General features: G+C 38.6%; 1 protein-coding gene across 3 annotated transcripts in view; it reads left to right on the top strand.

Annotated features, from left to right (window-relative positions):
* The window catches only part of wwp2 (WW domain containing E3 ubiquitin protein ligase 2), a 240,278-nt gene extending 215,232 nt beyond the window's left edge, over positions 1–25,046 (top strand). For all 3 annotated transcript variants that reach the window (XM_078544500.1, XM_078544501.1, XM_078544502.1), the window contains 8 exons: positions 3,656–3,815; positions 6,382–6,515; positions 6,841–6,981; positions 8,557–8,677; positions 12,898–13,002; positions 20,037–20,133; positions 20,852–20,924; positions 23,295–25,046. In XM_078544500.1, the coding sequence (XP_078400626.1) occupies positions 3,656–3,815; positions 6,382–6,515; positions 6,841–6,981; positions 8,557–8,677; positions 12,898–13,002; positions 20,037–20,133; positions 20,852–20,924; positions 23,295–23,394 (931 nt within the window). In that variant the 3' untranslated portion in view covers positions 23,395–25,046. The remainder of the gene's footprint in view (positions 1–3,655; positions 3,816–6,381; positions 6,516–6,840; positions 6,982–8,556; positions 8,678–12,897; positions 13,003–20,036; positions 20,134–20,851; positions 20,925–23,294) is intronic.
* The last annotated feature ends 289 nt before the right edge of the window (positions 25,047–25,335 follow it).

Raw genomic sequence — 25,335 nt, forward strand, 5'->3', positions numbered from 1 at the left:
CCCTAGAAGGTCGCCTTGAATCACTGCAGTCCATGTGCAGTTAAGGAGGGGGTTGCAAGATTTTGACCCAGCAACAGTGAAGGAGCAGCAATATAGTTCCAAGTCAGGATGGAGTGTGTCTTGGATCAAATTAGTAGGTGGTGGTGTTCCCTTGTGTCTATTGCCCTTGTTCTTCACATTGTTGGAGGTCATGGGTTTGGAAGGTGCTGAAGAAGAAGGCTTGGTGAGTTCCTGCAGTGCATCTTGTGGATGATACACATTGCTGCCACTGTGTGCCACTATTGGAGGGAGTGAATATTGAAGGTGGTGAATGGGGTGCCAAGCAAGTGGGCTACTTTGTCCTGGGTGGTGTTGAGCTTCTTGAGTGTTGTTGGAGCTGCACTCACCCAGGCAAGTGGAGAGTATTCCATCATATTTCTGACTTATGCCTTGTAGATGGTGGACAGACTTTGGGGAGCCAGAAGACGACTTACTCACTGCAGAATTTCCAGCCTCTGACCTGCTTTTGTAGCCATAATACTTATATGGCTGGCACAGTTAATTTTTCTGGTCAATGGTGAAACCTCCCTCTCCGCCCCAGGATGTTGTTGGTGGAGTTTTAGCCATGGCAATGCCATTGAATGGCAAGGGAAGATGGTTAGATTCTCTTTTGTTAGAGATTGTCATTGCCTGGTACCTGTGCGGTGTGAATGTTACTTGCCACTTACCAGCCCAAGCTTGAGTGTTGTCCAGGTCTTGCTGCATGCAGACACAGATGGCTTCAGTATCTGAGGAGTGATGAATTGTGCAATCATCAGCAGATATACCCACTTCTGATCTTATGATGGAGGGAAGGTCATTGATGAAGCAGCTGAAGATGAAAAGTTATCGATGAAGCAGCTGAAGATGGTTGAGTTGAGGACACTACCCTGAGGAACTCCTGCAGTGATGTCCTGGGTCTGAGATGATTGGCATCCAACAAGCACAACCATCTACTTTTGCACTAGACATAGCTGCAACCAGTGGAGAGTTTTCCCCCGACTGCCATTGATTTCAGTTTTGTTCAGGCTCCTAGATGCCACACTCAGTCAAATGCTGCCTTGATGTCAAGGGCAGTCACTCTCACTTCTCGGGATTCAGCTCTTTTGTCCATGTTTGGACTGAGACTGTAATGAGGCCTGGAGTTGAATGGTCCTGGCAGAGCCCAGATTAAGCATCGGTGAGCAGGTTATTGGTGAGTAAGTGCTGCTTGATAGCATGTCAACAGCAAATTCCACCACTTTGCTTTTGATTGAGAGTAGACTGATGGGTCAGTATAATTGGCTGGATTGGATTTGTCCTGCTTCTTGTGGACAGGTACCTAGACAATTTTCCATATTGTTGGGTAGATGCCAATTTTGCAGCTGGACTGGAACAGCTTAGCTGGGCACCCAGCTAGTTCTGGAGCACAAGTCTTTAGTAACACACCCAGAATGTTGTCAGAGCCCATAGCCTTTGCTGTATCCAGTGCCTTCAGTTGTTTCTTGATATCATATGAAGTGAATCAAATTTGATGACTGGCACCTGTGATGGTGGGGACGTTGGTAGAAGGCCGAAATGAATCATCTGCTTGCACTTCTGGACAAAGATAGTTGTAGCTGCTTCAGCCTTGTTTGTTTACATTGACATGCTGGACTCTGCCATCTTTGAGGTTGGGGATGCTTGTGTAGCCTGCTTCTTTAGTTAGTTGTTTAATTATCCACCAACATTCCCAACTTGATGTGGCATGACAGGAGAGCTTTGATCTGGCACATTGGTTGTGGGATAGCTTAGCTCGGTCAATAGCTTGCTGCTTCCACTGTTTAGCATGTACGTACTCCTGTGTTGTAGAACACCAGGTTGGCACCTCATTTTTAAGTACTCCTGGTGCTCATCCTGGCATAGTCTTCTAGATTCCTCATTGAACCTGATTTGGTCCCCTGGCTTGATGGTTCTGATGGAGTGAAAGATATGTCTGGTTATGAAGTTGCAGATTGTGGTGCAATGTAATTCTGTTTCTCCTGATGGCCCTCAACACCTCTTGGATGCCCTGTTTTGATCTTCTAGACCTGTTCCGTTCTGAATCTATCTAATTTAATTTAAGTCTAGTGCTATACAACTTGTGAATGGACTTCATGTCCATAAGTACTGTACGGTAGTCTATCCTACCATGTTGTCATGGACAGATGCATCTGTGATAGGTAGATTGGTGAGGATGAGATAAAGCAGGTTTTTCTCTTCTTGTTGGTTCTCTCAACATCTGCAGCCCAGTCTGGAACATAAGTCCTTCAGGACTCGGCCAGCTTGGTCAGTACTGGTGCTACCGAGACACTCTTGGTGATGGACATTGAAGTCCCCCAACAGAGTACATTCTGTGTCCTTCCTACCCTCAGTGCTTCTTCAAAGCGGTATTCAACGTGGAGGAGTACTGATTAATCAGCTAAGGGAGGACGGTAAGTGTTAATCAGCAAGAGAGTTCCTTGTCCAAATTTGACCTGATGTCATGAGACTGTACGGGGTCTGGGATCAGCATCGAGTTCTCCCAGGGCTGTTTCCTCCTGACTGTATACCACTGTGCCACTACCTCTCGTGGGTCTGGTCAGGACATATCCAGGCATGGTGATGGAGGAGTCTAGGACAGGCTGGAAAATATGATTCAATGAGTATGACTGTCAGGTTGTTGCTTGACTAGTTTGTGGGTAGTTCTCCCAAATTTTGAGTTCTTCAAGGGAGAACCAGGCCAGATAGAATAAGTTGAGGGGGGAAGTGAAGAGAAAAATAAGACTAGCAAAGAGACAATATGAGAATAAAATGGCAGTCAACATAAAAGGGAGTCCAAATTCCTTCTACCAGTACGAAAATAGTAATTGGGCAGTGAAAGGTGAGGTGGCACCTATTAGGGACCAAGAGGGTGATATATGCTTTAAGATGCTGGGCAACGGTCAAATACTTAATGACTACTTTGTATCATGTTTACTGAGGAGGAGGAAGCTGGCAAAATAGTGGTAGAAGTGGAGATGGTAGAGGTCACGGATGGGATGAAAATTGATAGGAAAAGTGTACTGGAAAGGCTGGCTGTGCTTAGAGTGGATAAGTCACCTGGTCCAGATGGCTTGCATCCCAGGATGCTAAAGGAAATGAGAGTGGAGGTGGTGGAAGGACTTGCCATAATATTCCAACCTTCCCTAGACCCAGGGAGGTGCCAGAGGATTCACAAGTGGCATATGTGACACTTTTATTCAAGGGTGTAAGAACATTCCTCATAACTACAACTGGGTCAGTTTAACGTTAGTGGTAGGTAAGGTTTTAGAATCAATTAAGGAAAAAGTCAACAAGTACTTGAAGAGTTTTGAGCTAATTAAGGAGAACCAGAATGGATTTGTAAAAGGCAGATCATGCTCGACTAGCCTAATTGATTTTTTTTGATGAAATAACAGAAGGTTGATGAAGAGAGAGCAATGGATGTTGTCTTATTTTTAAAAGTGTTTGTGCCATATAAAAGCGGGCTAACAAAATTGAGGCTTATGGAATATTTTTTTTAAATTTTTTTAAAATAAATCTTTGAATAACAAAATAGAAGTTGTGTTTTGATTATTCACACAATTTAAGTTGATAAACTTCCAAACATTTATTATTTAAGTTTACTATTATTCCATAGAGAGTGGTTTTTCCTGCTTTCCCATGAAGTTCTCAATCCAATGTACTGCTTGTTTGAATATGCTGGAAAGAACAACTACTGTCTGCAGATAAACCCCGCATCATCAATTAATCCGGATCACTTGACTTATTTCCGTTTTATTGGAAGGTTCATAGCAATGGTAAGTCGAGTGATGGAAGTGATTGAAATATAGAATGTGTAACTGCATACATTCTAAATACCTCAGTCACTTCCAAAGTACACATGTTCTATGTTATAAATGGTTTTTGGGAATTCAATTTTAGATCTGTAACCTGTAAATTTTGATATTTGCGTAACCGAAGTTCAATTTCTGCCAATTTGAATGCAAGGCTGCCAGGAGTACTTGGAAAAAGAATGTTTCTATGGTGCTTTCATAACTGAAGAAAGCACCAAAGCATTTCAGAACCAATCAAGTACTTTGGAAGAACTGTTGTAACAAACGGAAGATAGGGACATTTCCACAGAGTATAGTCAAATATTTTATTTTTTAGTGATATTTGTTGATCAATAAATATAGGCCAGATTAATGGGAAGACTCCCCTGCAGTTCCTCAGATAGTACCATGGATCTTTGATGTCCACAGAGGGGGTCAACGTGGCCTTAGTGCTCAGGACTGGGGCATGAACCCATAGTCTTCTGACTTAAAAATGAGAGTGATACCACGGACCTATTGCACACACTTAAATGTGGGTCTTCAACATGTGCATTGTGATGTTGTTGAAAATGAATGTACACTATCCACAAGGGACTGATCAGTTCTCTTTCTGCTCTTTCCCTTCTCCTACTACTTTCCCTCATCAGAAAATATTGATGCCTCGATTTTAATATTCCCTTTCTTGCTTTGAAATCCTTCCATGACTTCACTCCTTTCTATCTCTGTAACTCCTCCTGTCCGACAAACCATTGAGATCTCAGTACCTTCCAATTCTTGCGTCTTGAGCACCCCCGATTTTCATTGCTCCGTCATTGGTGGCCGTGCCTTTTGCTGCCTGTGCCCTGTGCTGTGGAATTTCCTCCCCAAACCTCTCTGCCCCTCTTTCTTCCTTTAAGAGACTCCTTAAAACCTACTTCTATGACCAGTCACCTGTTCTAATATTTCCTTATGTGGTTTGGTGCCAAATTTTGTTTGATAACACACCTGAGATATGTTTTGGAATGTTTTACTGCGTTAAAAGGTCAATAAGTACGGGGTTTTTTTTGTTGGAACACAGCAACGAGAGTGGCCATGCAGCGCCTCAAGCTTGTTCCACCATTCAATTAGATCATGGCAGATCTGTACCTTAATTCCATCTTTCAGCCTTGGTTTCATAACCCTCAATACCCTCGCCTAACAAAAATATACCAATTTCAATTTTATAATTTTGAATTGACTTAGCCTCAGCAGCTTTTTGGGTCAGTATTCTAGGTTTCTGGTATTCTTTATCAGAAAAATTGATTTCTAAGACCACCCACCCCCTGTACAGCTTAGTTCTATTTTGAAGGTTATACCCCATTGTTTTGGACTCTCCCACCAGAGGAAATTGTTTATCTAATCTATCAACTCCTTTGACCATCTTGAACACTTCAGTTAGAGCACCCCTTATTCTTCCATATTCAAGGGAATAGAAGCCTAGTCCATGCACCGTGCCTTCATAATTTAACCCTTTTCACCCAAATACAATTCTGGTGAATATGTGCTGCCCCCACTCCAAAACCAATATATCTTTCCTGAGGTGTGGTGCCCAGAACTCAATGCAGGACTCCAGATGAGTTTTACCCATAGCACTATACAGCTGGAACATAACTTCTACTCCTTGATTTTCTTTTTGTAAAGGCTACTATTATCTTAGGATTTTCAATTATTATTTGTACCTATCTACTAGCTTTTAGTGATTATGTGCTTGGTCCCCTAAATCTCTGCTCATCCACAGTTCCTCATTTCTCACTGTCTTGAAAATACATTGATCTATCTTTCTTGGGTCCAAAGCGAATGAACCCACACGTTCCCACATAGAACTCCATCAACTGTAATTTTTCCCACTCACTTAATCTAGCAATGTCCCTTTGCAACTTTTTCCATCTATCTACATTATTTACTCTGCTACATGACTTTGTGTTGTCAGCAATTTTATCTACATGCGTCCATTCCTTCAACCAAGCCATTTATTAATACACTGAAAACCTGAGGCCCCAGTACACATCTCTGGGAGACACCACTTAATCATGTACTGCCAATTTGACGACATACCCATTGTCTCCAAGCTCCTAATCCGTTCCTTATCCAAGCCAATAGGTTGTGTCCAATTTCATGCACTCGTTTTTATTAGCAGTCTCTTATGTAGAACTTTGTTGAATGCCTTCTGGAAGTTCATATAATAACATCCATAGATACTTTCTTATTTACCACATTTGTTACCTCCTCAGAAAATTCAACTACATCCAATAGAAATGATATCCCATTACAGATCTATGCTGGTTTTCTCTAATCAGCTCATCTCAGATAATGAACTAATCAAAGATCCCACATATGGTATTATGTCTTTGTTTGGTACAAGAGAGGATCACAAAAGTATTATTGGAAGATGCGGATGCAATTTTTTCCAATTATTCCTTATGATAACCTGGAGGTCTTGATGGGTGCTACTTTCAGCCTTCTCAGAAATTCTCTGTAAGCTGTGATATGAAACCTTATTTTGACTCAGCATGTTTGTTTTGTTTACTTCTAGGCTCTTTACCATGGTAAATTTATTGATACAGGATTCACATTACCATTTTATAAGCGGATGCTGAATAAAAAGCCTACAATGAAGGACTTGGAATCAATTGACCCAGAGTTCTACAATTCTCTACTGTGGATCAAGTAACTATAGCAATATATTTGAACATATGGACAGTTACATAATGTGTTTGATTGTAAAATCACTCGAGTATGTACTTCAATGTTACTATACAGTTAACCCTCTCGGCTTACTGAAATTGGTCATTTTAATTTTGTATTTCAACTGGCCTCTTAATTGGTACGGGAAAAGATGTTTGGAAGCAGTTTGATAGGGTAGAGTGATGCATAAATTTGAAATTGTTTCTCGGGAAATTAATGCAAAATCAGAGGACCGGATAGTACAGATGATTGTATTAAGCTAAACTTATTATGTTATTTGAATGTATTTAATTTTTCTCCTTTTCAGGGAGAACAATGTAGAAGAGTGTGGCTTGGAGCTCTATTTTGCTCAGGATATGGAAATATTGGGGAAAGTTACAACCCATGAGCTGAAGAAAGATGGGGAAAATATCATGGTCATTGAAGAGAATAAGGAGGAATACATGAGGTTAACAATTCTAATATTTTTTGCAATTTTAATTTAGAAGTCTGTGGCTTTGTTTCTTTTTTATAGCCCACAACAGCAAAACTGTATACCAGTCAGATTGTAAAAATTACTATTTAATGCTATTTTTGCAAATATATTCCATTAGTCTGGCTCTTCTGTTACATTGTAGGGACATGGAAGTTTTGTTCTCTATTAATTAATATCTAGATGATATGTCTATCTTATTTCTTATCTGTCACAATTCTCTGTTAAGCTTTATGTGCCAAACTCAATTTTCTGTATTACTTACAGAAAATTTTTAAAAGAAAGCTTCTAGGAACACCAAAGACAGGAGCAAGACTCATTTGAATGAATCCTGTATTTACTTAACAAAGCGTTGTAACTTTAAAGAGACCACACACTTAACAATGTTTATTCTTCATCGTATAATTCCACATTTTCCTTCTTAAATATTTATAAACTGTTCTTCTAAAGGGGCAGGCCTGCATCTGATTCTGGCCTTCAATTTCCACTCTTTGCATTAAGCTCCTCCTCTTCAGCTTAGTTCTTCCCCTTACCTCCTACATTCATCCTTGAATGAATTCCTCCTCCATGCCTCAATTTCTGTCATGCGGATGTCCAAACTTATCACCTTCTCTTGTTTTATGCTTGCTCTCAGTGACTCTCATAAATATGATCACCTACCACATCCACTACCTAAACCTGCTGACCTGTCACAAGCATGGCTGCTGGTTTGCCCTTTAATAGGCCACACCCAGAATACAATAATATATTAATCTTATTACCTCCAACAGTGAAGGTGGGCAGAGGTAATGTTTCTGCCCCTATTTGTTAGTCTCTTTGTCTGTAAACAATATATCTCAAACACTAATGGATGGATTTTAGTGAAACTTGATACACAGATGGGGTTGGATGAAGAAAGAACTGACTAGTTTTTGGCAAAGATGCAGATCCAGATCTGGATCTTGCAATTTTTTAAAGGATCTGTTAGCACTGGGAGATAGGGCGAATTGACACTTTTTTAGCATGTTGTGGATTGTTTTATTTGGAATGTTGTGGATTGTCTCAGCTGCTGTGGCCGAATTTGTCACAACTGTCAAAATGCAAGCCAAGTTTTCAGAGCCGGTTGTTGGATATGGATTGGCCTGAAGCATCCTCAGTGAGATGGAAGCTCTTAAGAAAAAGATTTCTTTTTTCAGCTTTGTAGTTACAGAGCATCAACCAGGCAGGGAAAAGCCTCAAGGAAGAGCTGTGGAATTGTAATTGTGGATGTATGTGCTCTACTGAGTGTCCTCCTCACTTGTTTTTGACTTTTTTTTGCATCAGACAGCCTGTACCAGATCTCTGGTCTATAAAACTATTTTTTATTGGCCTAGGTTAACGAAAGAATTCCTGACAAGTTGCAAAATCAGTGAAACAGCTTCTAATTCCATAAAATAAAAATTGAGTTTGTCAAATCAGTGCCTCGAAAAGACCCACCTATTGTCAGAATTTAAAAAGTACATGTATACCTGTGTCAATCATAATCAAATGTTTACAACAATCTGCAGTCAATTGATTTTTTTTTACCCTTAGGTTGCTGACAGACTGGAGATTCACTCGTGGAGTTGAGGAGCAAACCAAAGCTTTCTTAGATGGGTTCAATGAGGTGGTACCCTTAGAATGGCTGCGATATTTTGATGAAAAAGAACTAGAGGTAAAAAGTCTGTATTGCAGTCTGCCTTACTTAATGTGATGCAAGATGCATACAACGCAGAATAGTGAGAAAAACTACTTGATCCCATCCCTCAGTTAAACTCATAAGAATGGAAACATTTTTAAATTACTCTATAGTGAATAGGTTTGAAAGAAACCACTCAAAATCTGTACACTGATACAACTATTTTTTCCTGTGACCTATTTGACATTGTTTTAAAACAAAGTAGCTTAATTTTCAGTTTTTTTATTTCCAAGGATTATTATTATTGAAGATTCGAACATTGCCTGATATTTTGATTTCTCTCTGGGCAGGCAATAGTCCCATATTGACAGAAACTCTTGTATCATACAGGACACTAGCTATTTAGAGAGGAGGTTGGAGTAAGGACTGTTACCTGTTGGTTAGACTAGTCGGGGTCATGATCAGTTGTGTTTTTGAACAGGTAAAAGAGACAATATTTTCTTTGTCCCATTGAAAGACATGGAAGGAAAAAATAATGTGATTCAGCCACTGTACTGTGGAAAAATCTGAAGGTTTCAGACAGGAAATTTTGACCTGAAGGAGGTTGATGAATGTGAGTGAAATCATCCAGAAAAATAACTAAATAAGTTGGCTGATGAGCGGAGAAGATTATCCATATGAAGAGGAACAGTGAGAATGAGAGGGACCTGCTATATTCATAGACAAAACTCAGATGCTAAACCATTAAGCACAAAGAAAAATGGAGCAATTTGAGAGGCAACTCTAGTATTTGTGGGAGATCATAGAATGCAGGGGTGGGGAACCTTTTTCTTATACAAGCCATTCACATATTGACAAAATCAGTCACACACACACAAAAATTAACTTAATTTAGTTTTCTTTTTTAGAGAATACTGAAACGTTCAACTCACCCACTGTTTTAATACAATGGCTGAATTTGAATATTATATTGTTCAATATTATTATAGTAATTTAGCTGACGCTTTTATCCAAAGCAAATTCGTAATGATGATGATAAATACTATCTTGAAGGCGCTATTGTCATTGGTCTATATTTTTAGAAATCTTGCCGCGGGCCAGATGAAATTGAGGAATGGGCCAGATCTGGCCCACAGTCTGTAGGTTCCTCACCCCTGATATAATGGCAAAGTGGTTAGATGTGGGTGGTGGCCAGACTTACCAGAAATGTCCAAGGTAATGATGGGTGAGTCATCTAAGTGTTCAAGCAGAGTTACAAAAATGGATAACGTGCTCATAAGTAGAATAACTATTTCGCAGAGCATACTGATACAAAGGAATAACAAGTCTGTAGTCTTCAGCATCAGTCTGATGGATGGAAATGGTGCCGTTCCTATCAACTTTTAATATATTGGATAGAAGGGAGCGCTAATTAAGCATGTACTCAGATTCATCATGGGCAGCTATTTGCTGTAGAAGCCTACTTGATTCTCATAGAATATCGGAAGCAGTTTATGGAGCTTTCCCATGGGTCTTTTACCTCCACCAAGAATTATCATTAACAGCGGTTGGAGAGGGTGGCGGTAACAGGCTTTGCATTGATGGTGCCTTATGGTCTTTTCTCACCTTTTTGTGTGTTCATCTGGATTAGGCTAGAATTTTCAAGATGCTGGATAACTTGAAAGTTAATAGCAGTTTTCATAACTTAAGAAAGAACTAGTACAGTGATGATTAGTTTGAAGGGTAAAGAAGATTCACTTTCTTGAAGTTTAACCTTGAATCTTGGGTTTCAATTTTTCAATCGAGTTCACTACCTCCTGACCTTACACAGAGGATTGCATTCGTGTTGTATCGTCATATCTTAATTAAGTTCAGCTGGGAGTCTTTTCTGTTGAAATAGTTGCTAATTCTTTTGGAATCTGGTGTAACATTCCTATACTATCAACACACAAAACTCAACAAATGATTGTATCTTGACAAAGCCATGATTTTAAATATATACTCTAGAAATAACTTAAAATTTCTAGAGATAAGAATTTTTAGTCTTTTAGCCAATTTTATTTTTTTCTCCATAGAAAATGGTCATAGAAAAGCTGACTTCAACCCACTATTAAGGAACATAGTACTCAGGAGTAGGCCATTCTGCCCTTCGAGCCTGCTCTGCCATTCAGTGAAATCATGGCTGATCTGGTTGTGGTCTCAAGTCGATTTTTAAGTAGTGTACTTATATGAAAATTAAACAGCTAGTGATAAAGGGGTTTATTTGTTTCACTTAATTAGGATTGTGCCTTTACTTTTTATCATAAACTCCCATTCTCAATCATGTTCAGTAAATATTCATTATAATTAAAATTGGTGTTGCTTTTCCGTGAGTTGCAAAGAGATTTACAGAGATATGGTACAATTTTAGAACTTTACTGTGCAGTATTATTCTACACATCCCAGCCAATACCCACCATTCAAGGAAATCAAAGGTTCTGGGGGATAGATGGGAATGTGGAATTCAAAAAACAAACAGATCAGCCATGATCTTATTGAATGGCGGAGCAGGCTTGAAGGGCCAAATGGCCTACTTCTGCTTCTATTTCGAATGTTCGTATGTACCATTTTGCCAGTGTCTATTTACACACAATCTCATTAACATTTGCCATAAAAATGCGTAAACATTGAGGAAAATTCTTTTCAGTTTTAATATGACTTAAACTGATGCCATCAAGACGCATTCAAAGAAACAAAAAATATAGTACAGGTCTCAGTGTGGGTAAATAATAAGAAGTCACTCAAATATTTTTAAAAATTCTTTCATGGAATATGGGCATCGTTGGCAAGGCCAGCATTTGTTGCCCATCCCTAATTGCCCTTGAGCTGAATAGCTTGCTTGGCCATGTCAGAGGGCAGTTAAGAGTCAACCACATTGCTGTGGGTCTGGAATCACATGTAAGCTAGACCAGGTAAGGATGGTAGATTTCCTTCCATATGGGACATTAGTGAACTAGATGGGTTTTTACAACAATCAATGGTAGTTTCATGGTCACCATTACTGAGACAAGCTTTATATTCAAGTTCCACCAGCTGCCGTGGTGGGATTTGAACGCATGCCCCCAGAGAACTCACCTGGGCCTCTGGATTACTAGTCCAGTGACATTACCATTACACCACCATCTCCCCAATAACATTGGAACCATTTTCTAATAACATTGGAACCCCAGGAAAATGACATTACCTGTTGTGCCTAAAATTCTGTGCTTTATTTTGAACCATTGTAATTTCTGGAAATTAACTTAGGCTGGAATTGGAGCTATTTTAATAAGCCAAGAGGTTTTCAGGGTAGGAGATTTATAGATGAAAGAGGATGAGCAAGGAAACTCACCAAATTTCCTTGTTCTTTTACGCTGAATATTTGCTTTACATCCGACATGCCCCTGGGTGCAAACACACAGGAAATGGCTTGTTACAACCAAGCAGCTGGGTTTCTTCATAATCTTTTTCTCTTTGTCCCTCTGTTTCTATAGTCTCAAGTTTTAAACATACCATATGTCCAATACTTGTAACCAGTAATACCAACATATCCCACTTCTATCTTTTCCCTCTCTTCACAATCTCCTAAACGCTCTAGTTTAATTTTAATCCCTTCTATCTTTTCATATTTACCCTAATTTAACTTTGGATCCACTCTTCTATTTCATCATATATCTGCTTCTCCTGCCTACTCCTAAACAAGAGACCTTTAATTTACTTCTTTCCACATTGTGTTTCATGCACACTCCTACATAGCAACCTATTTTGAATCCATAGACTATACTTCTCAACAGAGCTGTTTCTAATATTATAGCACTAATTTGTTAATTGGTTGCATTCAATCACTATGCTTTTGTTTTTTGGAATTTTATTCTTAACCTTTTAACCCTTCCTTCAAATGCAGCTTCAAGGTATTTCCTCATCTGCCAGGGTTTTTCTTTCTATTCTGTAATCTATTATTTCCTCTACTTATGTTTTCCAAAACTACTATATTAATAGCCTGGTGTATGACTTTTGAATCATCAGCTCTTAATATGGTCCAGTGAATAGCCACCAAACACACATGATAGATAAATTTCAGTTGAGTTAGCCTTAATATATCAATTTTTTTGTCCTTTTGTGCTAAATAAGAACTACAGAAAAAGCTCAGCATTAAAAATGCATAAAATTTCAAGTGGGCAACTATAGTTCAAAGAATACTTTTGCTTCCATCTACTTAGGCAGAGATGGCAATTAAATAATTTCTCCTTTATTTACAGTTAATGCTGTGTGGAATGCAAGAAATTGACCTATCTGATTGGCAGAAGAACACCATCTATCGCCATTATACTAAGAACAGCAAGTCAATCCAATGGTTCTGGCAGGTGGGTAGCCTAGACAAGTCAACAGGTAAAATGAAAAATCAGAACTGGGAATACATTCTGTGCTGTTAAGGTTGGTTTCAAAGCTATTGCCTGTAATCTGCTTTGGAATGGCCACCATCACAAGCTATCAAAACATTACTTGTCCACTTGTCGCTGAGAATTAAGGCAATAGCAACTACATTCCTCAACATGGGAGCAGAAACAAGATCAAATTCATAATGCTAGCAAGAGCTAGGTTAGGCAATACTTTGGAACTAATTGTAAATAGTAACTTATTTATTCTATAAACTTGACCTTATTCCATTATTTTGCTCCTTTTTTCTGAGCATCTGACACAATACTAAATTTTTAATAAGTCTTTTAAGCACTGACTAACATTTAAATATTTTTAAAACAACAGTAGCAAAATTGAAAGGAGATAGTTCCTCTGTACACTATGTATGACACACTTAAATAGCTTACAAGCAACATGTTTACCATTTCACTATCCACAGCACAAAAAGAAACCTTCCTTCAGCGTAATATAGACGCAATACATTTGGATTTTCAAAAGGCCTTTGAAGATACCACATCATCGAGTGAGGTCAAAGCAGGGTGGAGTCATGTGGTGGTTAGCAAAATGGATAGCAAGCTGGCTACAAAACCGAAAGCAGAGAGTTAGGTTAAGGGTAGCAACTCAGACAGGCAAAAGGTGAGAAGTGGTTGTTACATGTGGATTGGTACCTTGACCATATTGTTCACAATTTACATTAATAATTTAGACTCTGAAATCAGAAGTACAATTTCAAAACTTGTGTTAACACCAAATCAGGGGAAGGGGGTGCAATTAATACAAAGAAAATGTGTTACAAAATACGAGAAGCCATTAATAAACTCGCAGAATGGGCATGCGATCAACAAATAAATTTCAGTGTAGATAAGCTTAAAGTGGTGCATTTTAATTGGAAGAATAAGGAGGCCACATACTGGTTGGAAAATGAGTCTAAATGGAATAAAGGTACAAAGGGATCTAGGATATACATTCAGAAATTGCTAAAAGTAGTGACAGAGATTAATAAAGTCATTAAAAAAAAACACTGGATTAATTTCTATAGGAAAAGAATTGAAAAGTAGAGAGGTGATGTTAAACTTGTATCAGACCTTGGTTAGATTCCACCTGGATTACTGTATATGGTCTGGTTTCCTTATAATAAGAAGGATATGGAGCCATTGGAGAAAATGCATGATGATTCATGAAGATGATACCAGAAGTGAGGGGATATACTTATAAAGGAAGGCTGAAATGGCTGGGGCTCTTTTCTCTAAAAAGGAGAAAGCTGAGAGGTGACCTTATAGAAGTCTTTAAAATTCTGAAAGGGTTTAATAAGGTAGATATTTGAAATATAGGATCCTGAGGGGTCTTGACAGGGTGAATGTGGAAAGGATGTTTCCTCTTGTGGGAGAATCTAGAACTTGTTTAAAAATAAAGGGTCGCCCTTTAAGACAGAGATGAGGAGAAATTTTTTCTCTCAGGGGGTCGTGAGTCTTTGGAATTCTCTCCCTCAAAAGGCAATGGAAGCAGAGTCTTTGAATATTTTTAAGGCAGAAGTAGATCGATTCTTGATAAACAAGGGGGTGAAAGGTTATTAGGAGGTAGGTGGGAATGCAGAGTTGAGGTTATAATCAGATGAGCCATGATGTTATTGAATGGCGGAGCAGGCTTAAAGGGCCGAATGGCCTACTCCTGTTCCTAATTCGTATCTTTGTATGTATATAGAGACAATAGGCAGAATTTTGCCCTTGATGGGTGGGCGGGCCCAACCGACTCGGCGGCAGGCGGGCAGCTGATTGCCGCCACCGAAACGGGCCCCGCCGCCATTTTAAGTGGGCGGGCCAATTAAGGCCCGCCCAGCGTGTCGCCCGACGGGAAGCGCTACGCACTTCCTGTACGGGTGCGGGGGGGGGATTCCCCAACTGCCAGAGTGCAAAATGCTGCCTCAGGGAGATCGCTGAAACTCTGTGAAACTCTAAAAATAGAAAAATTAAAAATCATTAATATGTCCCCCTCATGTGAAAATGTCACACGAGATGGGACATGTTAGTGAAGAACACAAACATTTTATTAAAAGTTTTTAAACCTGATATCAAACCTCATCCCGCCACAGGATGAGGTTTGTAAAAAAAAAATCACTGAACCGCCTGCCCGTTGGGCCCATGTGCCGGCCCGAAGTTTGCACGGGCCCCTCAAAACCCTGTTCGATTAGAGAGTTAATGGCCTTAACAAGGCCTTTAATTAATGGTGGGCATGCGACTCACTGCATAGTGCGCCCGCCGACTGAAATATCGCGATGCCGCTTGCTGACATCGGGATGCTCGCGCGACGTCAGCGCGCAACATTTTAAACGCTGGCGTGCGGACTCCACCACCCGCACGCCAGCCAGAAGATTCTGCCCAGTGTTTCCAATTTTAGGGGAGTCCAATATTGAAGAGCATAAATATGAAATAGCATTAATAAATCTAATTAGGAATTTAAGAGAAACACTTAACTCAGAGTGGTCTAAATGGGGACCGCACCACCACAAGGGGTAGTTCAGGCAAGTAGCATAGATGCATTTAAGGAGAAGCTCGATAAGTACATGAGGGGAAAAAGAAATAGAACTGACAGGGTTAGTTGAAGAGGGGTAGGACAAGGCCATGTGGAGCATAAGCGTCTACACAGTCCAATTGGGCCAACTGAGCCATATCTGTGTTGTAGATTCGATGGAAGTGGCCTAAACTTTTTCTTTCGAATTTTTTTTCCAAAGAGCCAGACTTTTTTTGGTTTGACTGAAGTTTATTTTTCTCCTTTATTCCTCCTTTCGTCTTTTGTTCAGATTTTCTTCTTTTCACAGTCCACCAAATTGTTGAATTGCCAAGTTTCTTTTAGTGCAAAGTATCAGATAACTATTGAGGCAGGTCTATCCTGGCAATCATGGTAGTAATGAAAAGCTTCTGTTAAACCGACAGACCTTTACTTCTCTTATTAGTGAACTCTCTTCAATACTCTGAATATTGGAGAAATCCTGTTTCTGTAATGTTCTCTTACATTCTTCTGCCCTCCAGCAAAAGAAAGTGAGAAAATGCTGGGAATTACTGGCACAATCCATAAGTAGGAGTACTCCTGAATCTCAAAATTAGTCTCCCATTGAATTGAGTTGTTAGGCTTATCTCCTTGTTTTTGGCTTTTTTTTACAGTAATGTTTTAATGTTTAAAATGTTCATGATTCTGGAGAGTATAGATCTAAGAAAGTTCTACTGGGTGCAAGAGAACTATGGGATGCAGGTTGAAGTTATCAATAACTTGCATTCATGTACCGTGTAGTTTTAATATATAAAAAAGATGCTTCACAGATAAACATCAGGGAAATAGATCCCAGGCCATGAAAAGAAAGACTGGAAGGGGTGATTAATAGCTTGATCAAACAGACTGGTTTTGTGAAGGTTTTAAAGGAGAAAAGTAGGATGAAGAAATAGAAAGGAGTATGCTGGTTATTCTAGTGACTGCCTTCCGGACAACCAATGATAGACTGAAGGAAATACCAGATGCACAAATAGTCTTGATGGAGAAATGCATAAATTCTTCACACTTGATATTTGAAGCGGGAGTGGAAGGGGGAAAGGTTAAGGAGGCTCTAAATCAGAGAGAGAAGGATCCTGTGATTATCCTTGCTCATGAGGATAATCCAGGAATAATGGGTATTTTTTTTGGCTGAGGAGAACAAAGCATGGTATTGGTTTGTGTGGTCAAGCTAGATCTGGCAGTGGATGACTTAGTCAATTGTATGACATTTGTCCTCCAATATTATCAATTCTAATTTCTAGAGTTATAAATAAGTTTTCCTCTTCCTCGTTGCAATAGGTTTGCTTCTGTCTGTGTGGAATTTCTACCATTTTAGTCATTTTACCAGGACATTAGCTCACTTTTCCTGATGATCTCATCTAATTACTGTGAATAAATTACATTTAACATTTCTTAGTTGTGTGTGATGTGTTTCCCACTATTGTATTGGTCAGACCATGATGCCATGACATAGTATGCATCTTTCTACCAATTAAGTATTGGGAAGACTAAGCCATTGTTTTCAGGCCCTGCTCCAAACCCCATTCCCTAGACTACTGACCTTATCCCCCCTCTCTGGCAGCAATCTAAGAATAAGCCAGTCTGTTCGCAACCTTGGGGGAGGATTTTCCCCTCGTTGGGCGGGCCCGGGAGCGGCTGTGCAATGGTCCGCTGCCTGTGATTGGGATGTGACCGCGATTTAATGCTGGCTGGCCAATTAATGGCCAGCCAGCGTGAATCGCGTGCTGTCAACCTCAGCGCTGCCTGGGTGGGGTGTGGGGGAAGGAGGGCGAGCGATGAAGTCAATGCATACACATGGGTGCGCTCAATGAAAGCTCCCTGAAAGCACAGCTCAGGGAGCTGAAGATTTCTAACATTAAGAATAAAGATTTTAAAATTAAAGTAAACATGTCCCCTCATGTGACTCTGTCACATGAGCAGGGACATGTTAAAAATGAGATTTAAAAATTTTTATTTTATTTTTAATTAACATCGGAAACCTCATCCTGCCCATGGATAAGGTTTCCTCAAAAACCCAAAGGCCACTTGGCCGTTTCACTTTAATTCATTTGTTAATGGGCTTAACAGCCCTCTTAATTGTTAGCGGGCACACTGCCAACTTCCACGCGTGTCCGCCAACTGAAATATTACACGAGAGCGCGATGACGCCGGGACGCTCACGCACTATTAGCTGAAAATCCAGCCCTTGGTGTCACATTTGATCCTGAGATGAGTTTCCGACTTCGTATTCATACCATCACTAAGACTGCCTGTTTCCGCCTGTAACATCACTCTACTTCACCTCTGACTCAGGTTGTTTACTGCTGAAAACCTTATTCATGCCATTGTTATCTCTAGACTCAACTATTCCAATGCATTCCTGATTGGTCTTTCACATTTTGCCCTCCACAAACTTGAGTCATCCAAAGCTCTGCTCCCTGTGTCTTAACTCGCAGCAAGTCTTGTTCCCCTATTTCTCCTGTGCTTGCTGAGCTGCGTTGGCTCCCAGTCAATCAATGTCTTTTAAAATTTTCATCCTTGTTTTCAAATCCCTCCATGGTCTCCCCATCTCTGTAACCTCCTCCAGCCCCACAATTCACTGAGATATGCTCCCATTCAGGCCACTTGTGCATCCCCAATATTAATTGCTTCACCCTTGGTAGGCCTTCAGTTGCCTGGGCCCTAAGCTCTGGACTATCCTCCCTATCCCTCTCCACCTCTTTACCTCATTTTCCTCCTTTAAGACACTCCTTAAAATCTATTTGCCTAAGTTTTTTGGTCATCTGACCTAATATCTCTTTGTGTCTCAGAGTTTTATAATGTTGCTGTGAAGCGCCTTGGGATGTTTCATTACGTTAAAGGTGCTATATAAATATAAATTGTGTTGTTATCTTTTTAAATGCCACCAACAAACAAACTGTATTAAAGAATACCAGCTCTCTGAAAGCGGCAAACTTTGAGTACAACCACTATTTATTTAATCAGCATGATTGTGACCATCAGATATAAGGGGCACAGCAAAGAGTAGTGCAATAAGGGTCCCAGGCACATTGGGATGGTCCCATAAATGTAAATTCAATTTATAAACATCTCGGAATTAAAATGTGAAGACAGGTCCCTAAAGGAAGAAACTGATATTAAGGATTGCATTTGATGAGGCAGTAGATCAGATAACTGTCAAATTTAGGTAAAGCTGGAAATTGGTGGTTTTGGCTGAAAACATAAATAAAGCTAAACTGCTGTGGAGACCTTGCACAAACTGAGTGATTGTTTTGTGCACAAATCAAAGAGTCCACAAATAGCATAAGGCCAGCACTACGATTTCTCCATTTATATGACTGATGATTATTCACTTTGGGTGTGTTATTTGAAATTCACCCAAACCACACACCATGCTGAAAACTAAATAAATGTATAATGGTATTCTTTATTTTTAAATAACTCTCATTTTACAACATGACAGGATGTAAGCAATGCATCTTACTGCTGCAAATGTGTTATGTATTATGAAAACTAATAATGGAAATCAAAGATGCCAGTAGGGGCAAAAAAAACAGGATTAAAATTCCCAAGCTATTGCTAAGTGATGTTGCACCATGTTTTATTACTAGGAATTGAGTTTACAGGTTTGTGGTTTTCTGTGCTACAGCCCAGCTGCTTTGCTGTTTGAGCAATACATCTACTAAAATAGAATCACAAAACTCAGCTACTTATTCATTGTTTGAGGGCTTCTCCTAATATAGTTCCAAGCGATATGAGATTGTACTCTCAGAATCTTGCTCTGCTTTGTTCTGGAAATTTGATTCATTGCTTTGCAAATTTATATTGTGATTTTCATGACCTCAGGACATCCCAACACTGCATTCCGAATGCAGTAACTAAAAATCATTTGTATCACGTAAGGTTGGAGACACAGTTCTGGTTTTTAAACCAGTGCACTGTGACTAGATTAACATGACTACCACCAATTCAAAACTACAGAAAATGCCTAATTTTTGTCGCACGCATTACCCTAAATAATCCCCAATACAAAAGCAAATGCTGCGGATGTTGGAAATGTGAAATAAAAACGGAAAATGCTGCAAAAATTCAGCAGTGGCAACGTTTGTGGTGAGAGAAACAGAGTTAACTTTTCAGATCTGTGACCTTTCATCAGACCTGACCTGAGTCAGATTTTACCATCCTACGTTGCAAAGTGCAGGAGTTCAGCTCAGCACTGAATGGTAATTGAACTTGGGAACTTTCTGGTCTCTATGACTTAGAACTACACTGGGCAGTACCTTCAGCCAGTAAGGCTTTGAAGGAGCCCATCATTGTGGTTATTTTTTTTGTTGTCATTTCAGTGGCCCTTTAGATAAAGGAATTGTAATGAACCTAACTTGAGATAATGATAACGCAAATAATTTGTTGACTGGAAGCATAGTTACCTCATGCCCTTTTCTTATTCTGTAATCAGGTTGTGAAAGAAATGGACAACGAGAAACGAATCAGATTATTGCAGTTTGTCACTGGCACATGTCGTTTGCCAGTTGGTGGATTTGCAGAGTTAATAGGTAAGAAATAATTTTCCAAGGCTTTTAGACGCTTTTATTTCAGTTTTTATGATTCTGCTTTACACTACCAACAAATTTTCAAGTAGCATTTTTCACCAAGGCCCTCATTAAGATTGTAACTTTTTCTGCCTTTCAATCTACATCATTTTTTTGACAGGAAGACATTTTAATATATTGTCATTTGATAACTGGTGACCATCTCATGCCAAAAGCGCAGCTAAACTGCTGCCACTGCCACTTTGAAAGTGGCTGGTATGTTGATGGCCATGGCAATGCTCTCCCACTGCCCCACCCCGCTCACGCTCATTTGCTATAGAAAGAAACTGGCCACTTCTCAATGCACAGTGATATGGTTGAGAACAAGAACCTGACACCATGGGAATTGGAGGAGCAACAGTTTCTTTCACCATTCTGTATGCTGGTGATCCACTGCACTTCCATTTTTTTTATTTTTAAAATGACTAAAGATCTTCATTTAAGTATCTTTGAAGTTGGCATTCCATTGAGTAATTCAGCTTTTAAATGAGATTCCCACCAATTGTTTTGTTCTGCTTTCACCTAGTCTTGGGTGTTCAGATTTGAATCCTTGAACACGATACACAAAGCTTAGCAAGATTTAGTTGGAAATCCAGCAGAGAGGACGGATCCTTGATATCCAAATATTGAAACACTTTGAGCCACTAACATTTTATTCATGCAATATGCATTTTATTTATAGGAAGCAATGGGCCACAGAAATTCTGCATTGATAAAGTTGGAAAGGATTCTTGGCTTCCAAGAAGTCACACTTGGTAAGTAACAAAGAATCAACCTGTTCTTTTAAAAGAAAAAAAATACTGAAATTGTTTTTATGGGTGAAAAGGTTCTCCGACAATGCACTTTCTCAAATCAATATAATTTAATTAATTAGCTAGACTACAGTGTAAGCAAGCTGTTTGCTGCATTCATTAGGTTATATTCACATGTCTTTTTTAAAACCCTTGATCAGTTACAGTTCAAATCAGAAATAAGGTAAAGTGCATGTGAACAGTGGTTTATCATTGGTATTGTTTTAACCTGATACCGTTTCTAATGCTCCTGCATAAAATAATCTTGTCCCCAGTTCGACACAGGGACACCTATATACCCCAGCCATAATCAACAATTTAATAATTGTCCTAATCTATAATTACCCAATAAAAGTACCTCATTTGTTGTAATAAAACAACATGAGAAAGAAAAAAAAGGCTGGATGGAGACTTATTGTTGAGAATACTTCTGTTTGGCATTAATAGTGCAGTAAATTGCATACAATAACAACTTCTAGCACCTTTAACCTTAGAAAATATCCCAAGGCACTTCACAGAAGTGTAACTGGTCTAAGATTTACTCCAAGTCAAAGATGGAGACATTAGGGACAGGTGACTAAAAGTCTTATCAAAGAGGTAGGTTTTGAGGAGAAAAGTGGAGAGACAGAAAGGATATGAGCAGCATGGTTTTAGATGAGCTGAAGTTTATGAAGATTTGAGGACAGAAGGCTGACCAGGAGAGCACAAAATAGTCATATCTTTAGGTGAGAATAAAGGTTTCGGTAGGAGGTGGGCAATGTTACAGAGGTGGAAGTAGGCAGGCTTTGCAATGGGAGGATATGGGATGTACAGCTCAGCTGAGGGCACCAAAGTTGCGAACAGTTGCAGTGAGAACACTGATTTTCCACTCACCAGCTCAGGGACTCGAAGGGCAGTTTTAGCACTTTGACCACTGCCTTAAGATCAACTAACTCACCACAGAGTATGCATTAAAAAGAAATAGTGTTGCATTGTTCTGGAATATTTATAGCAAATGCAGATGATTGTACTGTTACATCTGAAATGTGGGCTTGTTATTTCAGGCAAATGTATGTCGTAATTTATAATTAACTCTCCTTTACTTTGATGTATAGCTGTACTGTAGTACTTATATTCTGTCATCAGAGACAAATAAACACTGGGAATGGAAATCTTTCACAGTGATCATTGGCACATTCTCAAAATTTAATCCCAATGTAAACAGTTCCCCAAATATAATAAGCTGTATGTTTTAATAAAAGGCTGAAAAGTGATAATTTAATTTTTGTTATACATTGTTTCTAAGGATTTAAAATTGAGTCCAAGCTCCCCTCCAAATTTTCTATATGGTTTTATTAATTGCTTTATGGACAGCACATTTGAAGGGGACTCATCCCTGGTTGGGGAGTTTTGCAAGTTTTCAACTTATTCACAGTTGTAGCAAAGGAAGCACTAATATTACAGTAACAATGCTGTTGAAATTTCAGGAGCAAATTTATTCCTGTAATGTTAACTTATTACACTAGCACTGATACAGTTTAAAATTAATAAATAAACACTTTAACTCTACTCATCTCATCACCTTATTTTTCTTACCTAACCTCTCTCTACTTTCCTCGAGTAAAACTAACAGTTGCCTTTCTTTTTTTTCTGGCTCTTACTATTTTGGAGCTGGAAACAACTTTGACAGATCTGTGTTTTCATCGGATGAAAACTGACTTTAAAGACAAAGTGAATGATCAAAATGTAAAAATGCACCAGAGGCAAAACAGGCACTGCTAAATATATTTGTTGCCAGTCCACAGCACAACATTTTCCAAATATATAATCTCATCTGTGGGACAAACATGCATGCCCCTCAAAAAATCCATGTATCATTTTTGTTTTCTGTTTTGTTCTTGACAATATATCAGAGCAGATAGCTCATTTTGATAATTCTAGAGTGTTCTAGTATGGCTATTTGAACTTGTCATTTTTCTTCTCCTTTTCTTCCTCCTCTTCCTTTTGTCCCCAATTTTGTAATGTTAAATTCCAATCACTACAATCAAATGAATGCTGAAAATAATTGCAATTTCACTGCATCTGAGCGTTATGGCTCTGGGTTACATCACAACACAGTTAGAAAGTATTGTATTAATATTGTACTACTTACTACAGCATGCTTTATATTTAAATCTATTCTGATCACAATCGTATGGTTGAGAAAAATTCAACTTACAGGCAGATTGATCCCGGAAATTGATTACTTGAAACCAGACACCTTTTGGGAAGGAGGGATTTTTGAAACTATTTTTAAAAGCAGTAAGATATTGAAATATGATTGGTGCATATGACTGTACATTTGGGCTTTTACAGCTTCAATCGCCTGGACCTCCCCCCTTACAAAAGTTACGATCAGCTAAAGGAGAAGCTACTGTATGCCATTGAAGAAACAGAAGGCTTTGGTCAAGAGTAATTTTTTTTTCCAATGTACATTCAGCAAGCTACAGAGAAGTCATCAATCAAAGCAACTTCATTGAACTTTCAGAAGACTCTGTCTACCATGAAGAACTAGCTTCATTTTGACTCCATATATTATTTTTAATTGGTCTTCAGGCAACATAATATATTTTTCTGTTAATGCTAGCATTCAACAGGCTTTATGAGGAATAACGCACCTTTATTTCTCAATTTAAGCTGAATCTCTTTTAGTTGAAAGTGTTTTTGGTAATATATTTTTGCAATAATCTTCTAACTGACCAACTCAACAGAGACCACTAATTGGATAAGTTCATCAATATGAAAAGAAATTTGAAAGTAATAAGAATGAGGAAATGATAATTCAACTTCAGCTATTTCAAGGTCAATGTAAAACTTCCTGGTGATAGGTGACAATTACAATTGTGATTTTGTAAAGAATGCAATCATGTTATAAATATTTTGTTGAAAAGATTGTGTTTAACTGTGAGAAAATGTTCAAAATAAACAAAATTACAAGCTTTAGTTTGCTTTGGCAATCATAGATAAAACAGGAAGACCAGCAGCAGACATTGTATTTCTCTTACAGTTGTTAGAAAATTTGCTATTATAATAGCTTTGTAGCTTCAGCAATTATCCAACACTGCTGCCTTTTTAAAAGATTGGTATTTTAAATTGTATTATAGTAGCCGTATATAGAATCAATTAATCATTATCACTTAAAATTCCATTAATTAACAGAAGTGCTACATCGCTTTCATTTTCAGGCATGAAATGTGAAATTTCAGACAGAAATGAAGATAATTTTACCAAGCCTTATCATAAATTCATATGTTAGGTGATAAAATTTTAAATTTGTAGATTTTCAAAATTGGACTTAATGGCAAGCAGCAAATACAGTGGCTAAATGCGGTTCTTGAGATCAGAGTCATTCTTTGCTAATGCTGTCAATGCTGCGTCCTCATTTCCATCCATTCCGTTTGTGTATCATGTTGGCTATGGTGTCAAAAAGTAAAACTTGGCAAACATTATACCTAATTTTTCTAAATTAATGTTATTTTCTGGGTATGTTTAAAAATTCAGCCGATGAAATGTTGGCTTAGTTTTACCTTTTGTGTTGCCTAAGCACTACTAGATTAATAACTTCATACCCTTTCGTAGAGAAATGTTCAATATTTTACTTAATTATATCTATTGTATAATCAAAGAAAGCAGAACAAAATCCCTTGGAAACGAGACATTATTTTTTTCAAAATAGATAAAATATTGTGTATAAAAATTGTATATTTGTCTTTCTGGAATAATAGCAAAAAAATCATAGAAGTTTTATGGAAATGTTTTAAGTGAATGTAATAGCTGATGTTTGTTGCAAAGTTGCAGTAAAAGATTTGTGCTTTTATAACAGTACAGAGATGAAGCATGGTACGTAATAAGTCACTGTGCTGAGACTGTAAGCTAGCTATTTTCAAGAAACAATGATTTTTGAAATGAATTCACAAAATTTCCCAGTTTTTGAATTGCCATGTTGTGAATTACATTTGAATTTTCAGCACCTATTGTGTTTTTGTTGATTTTTGAGTCCAGATGAATTGAGCATTGTTAAGTAATTGAAGCATTTTCAAAAATAAAAGTTAATGAGTAGATTTAGAACACTGCCAAGTAAAATCAATTTCTTGGGGAAGAATTACAGTTTGGAATATTAAAAGCAGAAGATTTTAACGCTGCATTCAAATAATTCAAAATTTGTCCTGATAATTTATTGCCGCAAATCTTCCAGTCTCCAGATCATTGGAGACTGGATACACTTCCCCCAACCAAGATGCACTTCAGGACATGTTCGAATTCCCGATGCACTGACTGACTCTGTGGGAATTGCCCGCGAAGTTTGAACTTCTGATGAGCAAAGTCTCCGAAAAGTCTCCATTGTTGAGTCGGCGAC

The sequence above is a fragment of the Cetorhinus maximus genome, chromosome 6, assembly GCF_964194155.1.
Source record: "Cetorhinus maximus chromosome 6, sCetMax3.hap1.1, whole genome shotgun sequence".
Classification (NCBI taxonomy): Eukaryota; Metazoa; Chordata; class Chondrichthyes; order Lamniformes; family Cetorhinidae; genus Cetorhinus; species Cetorhinus maximus.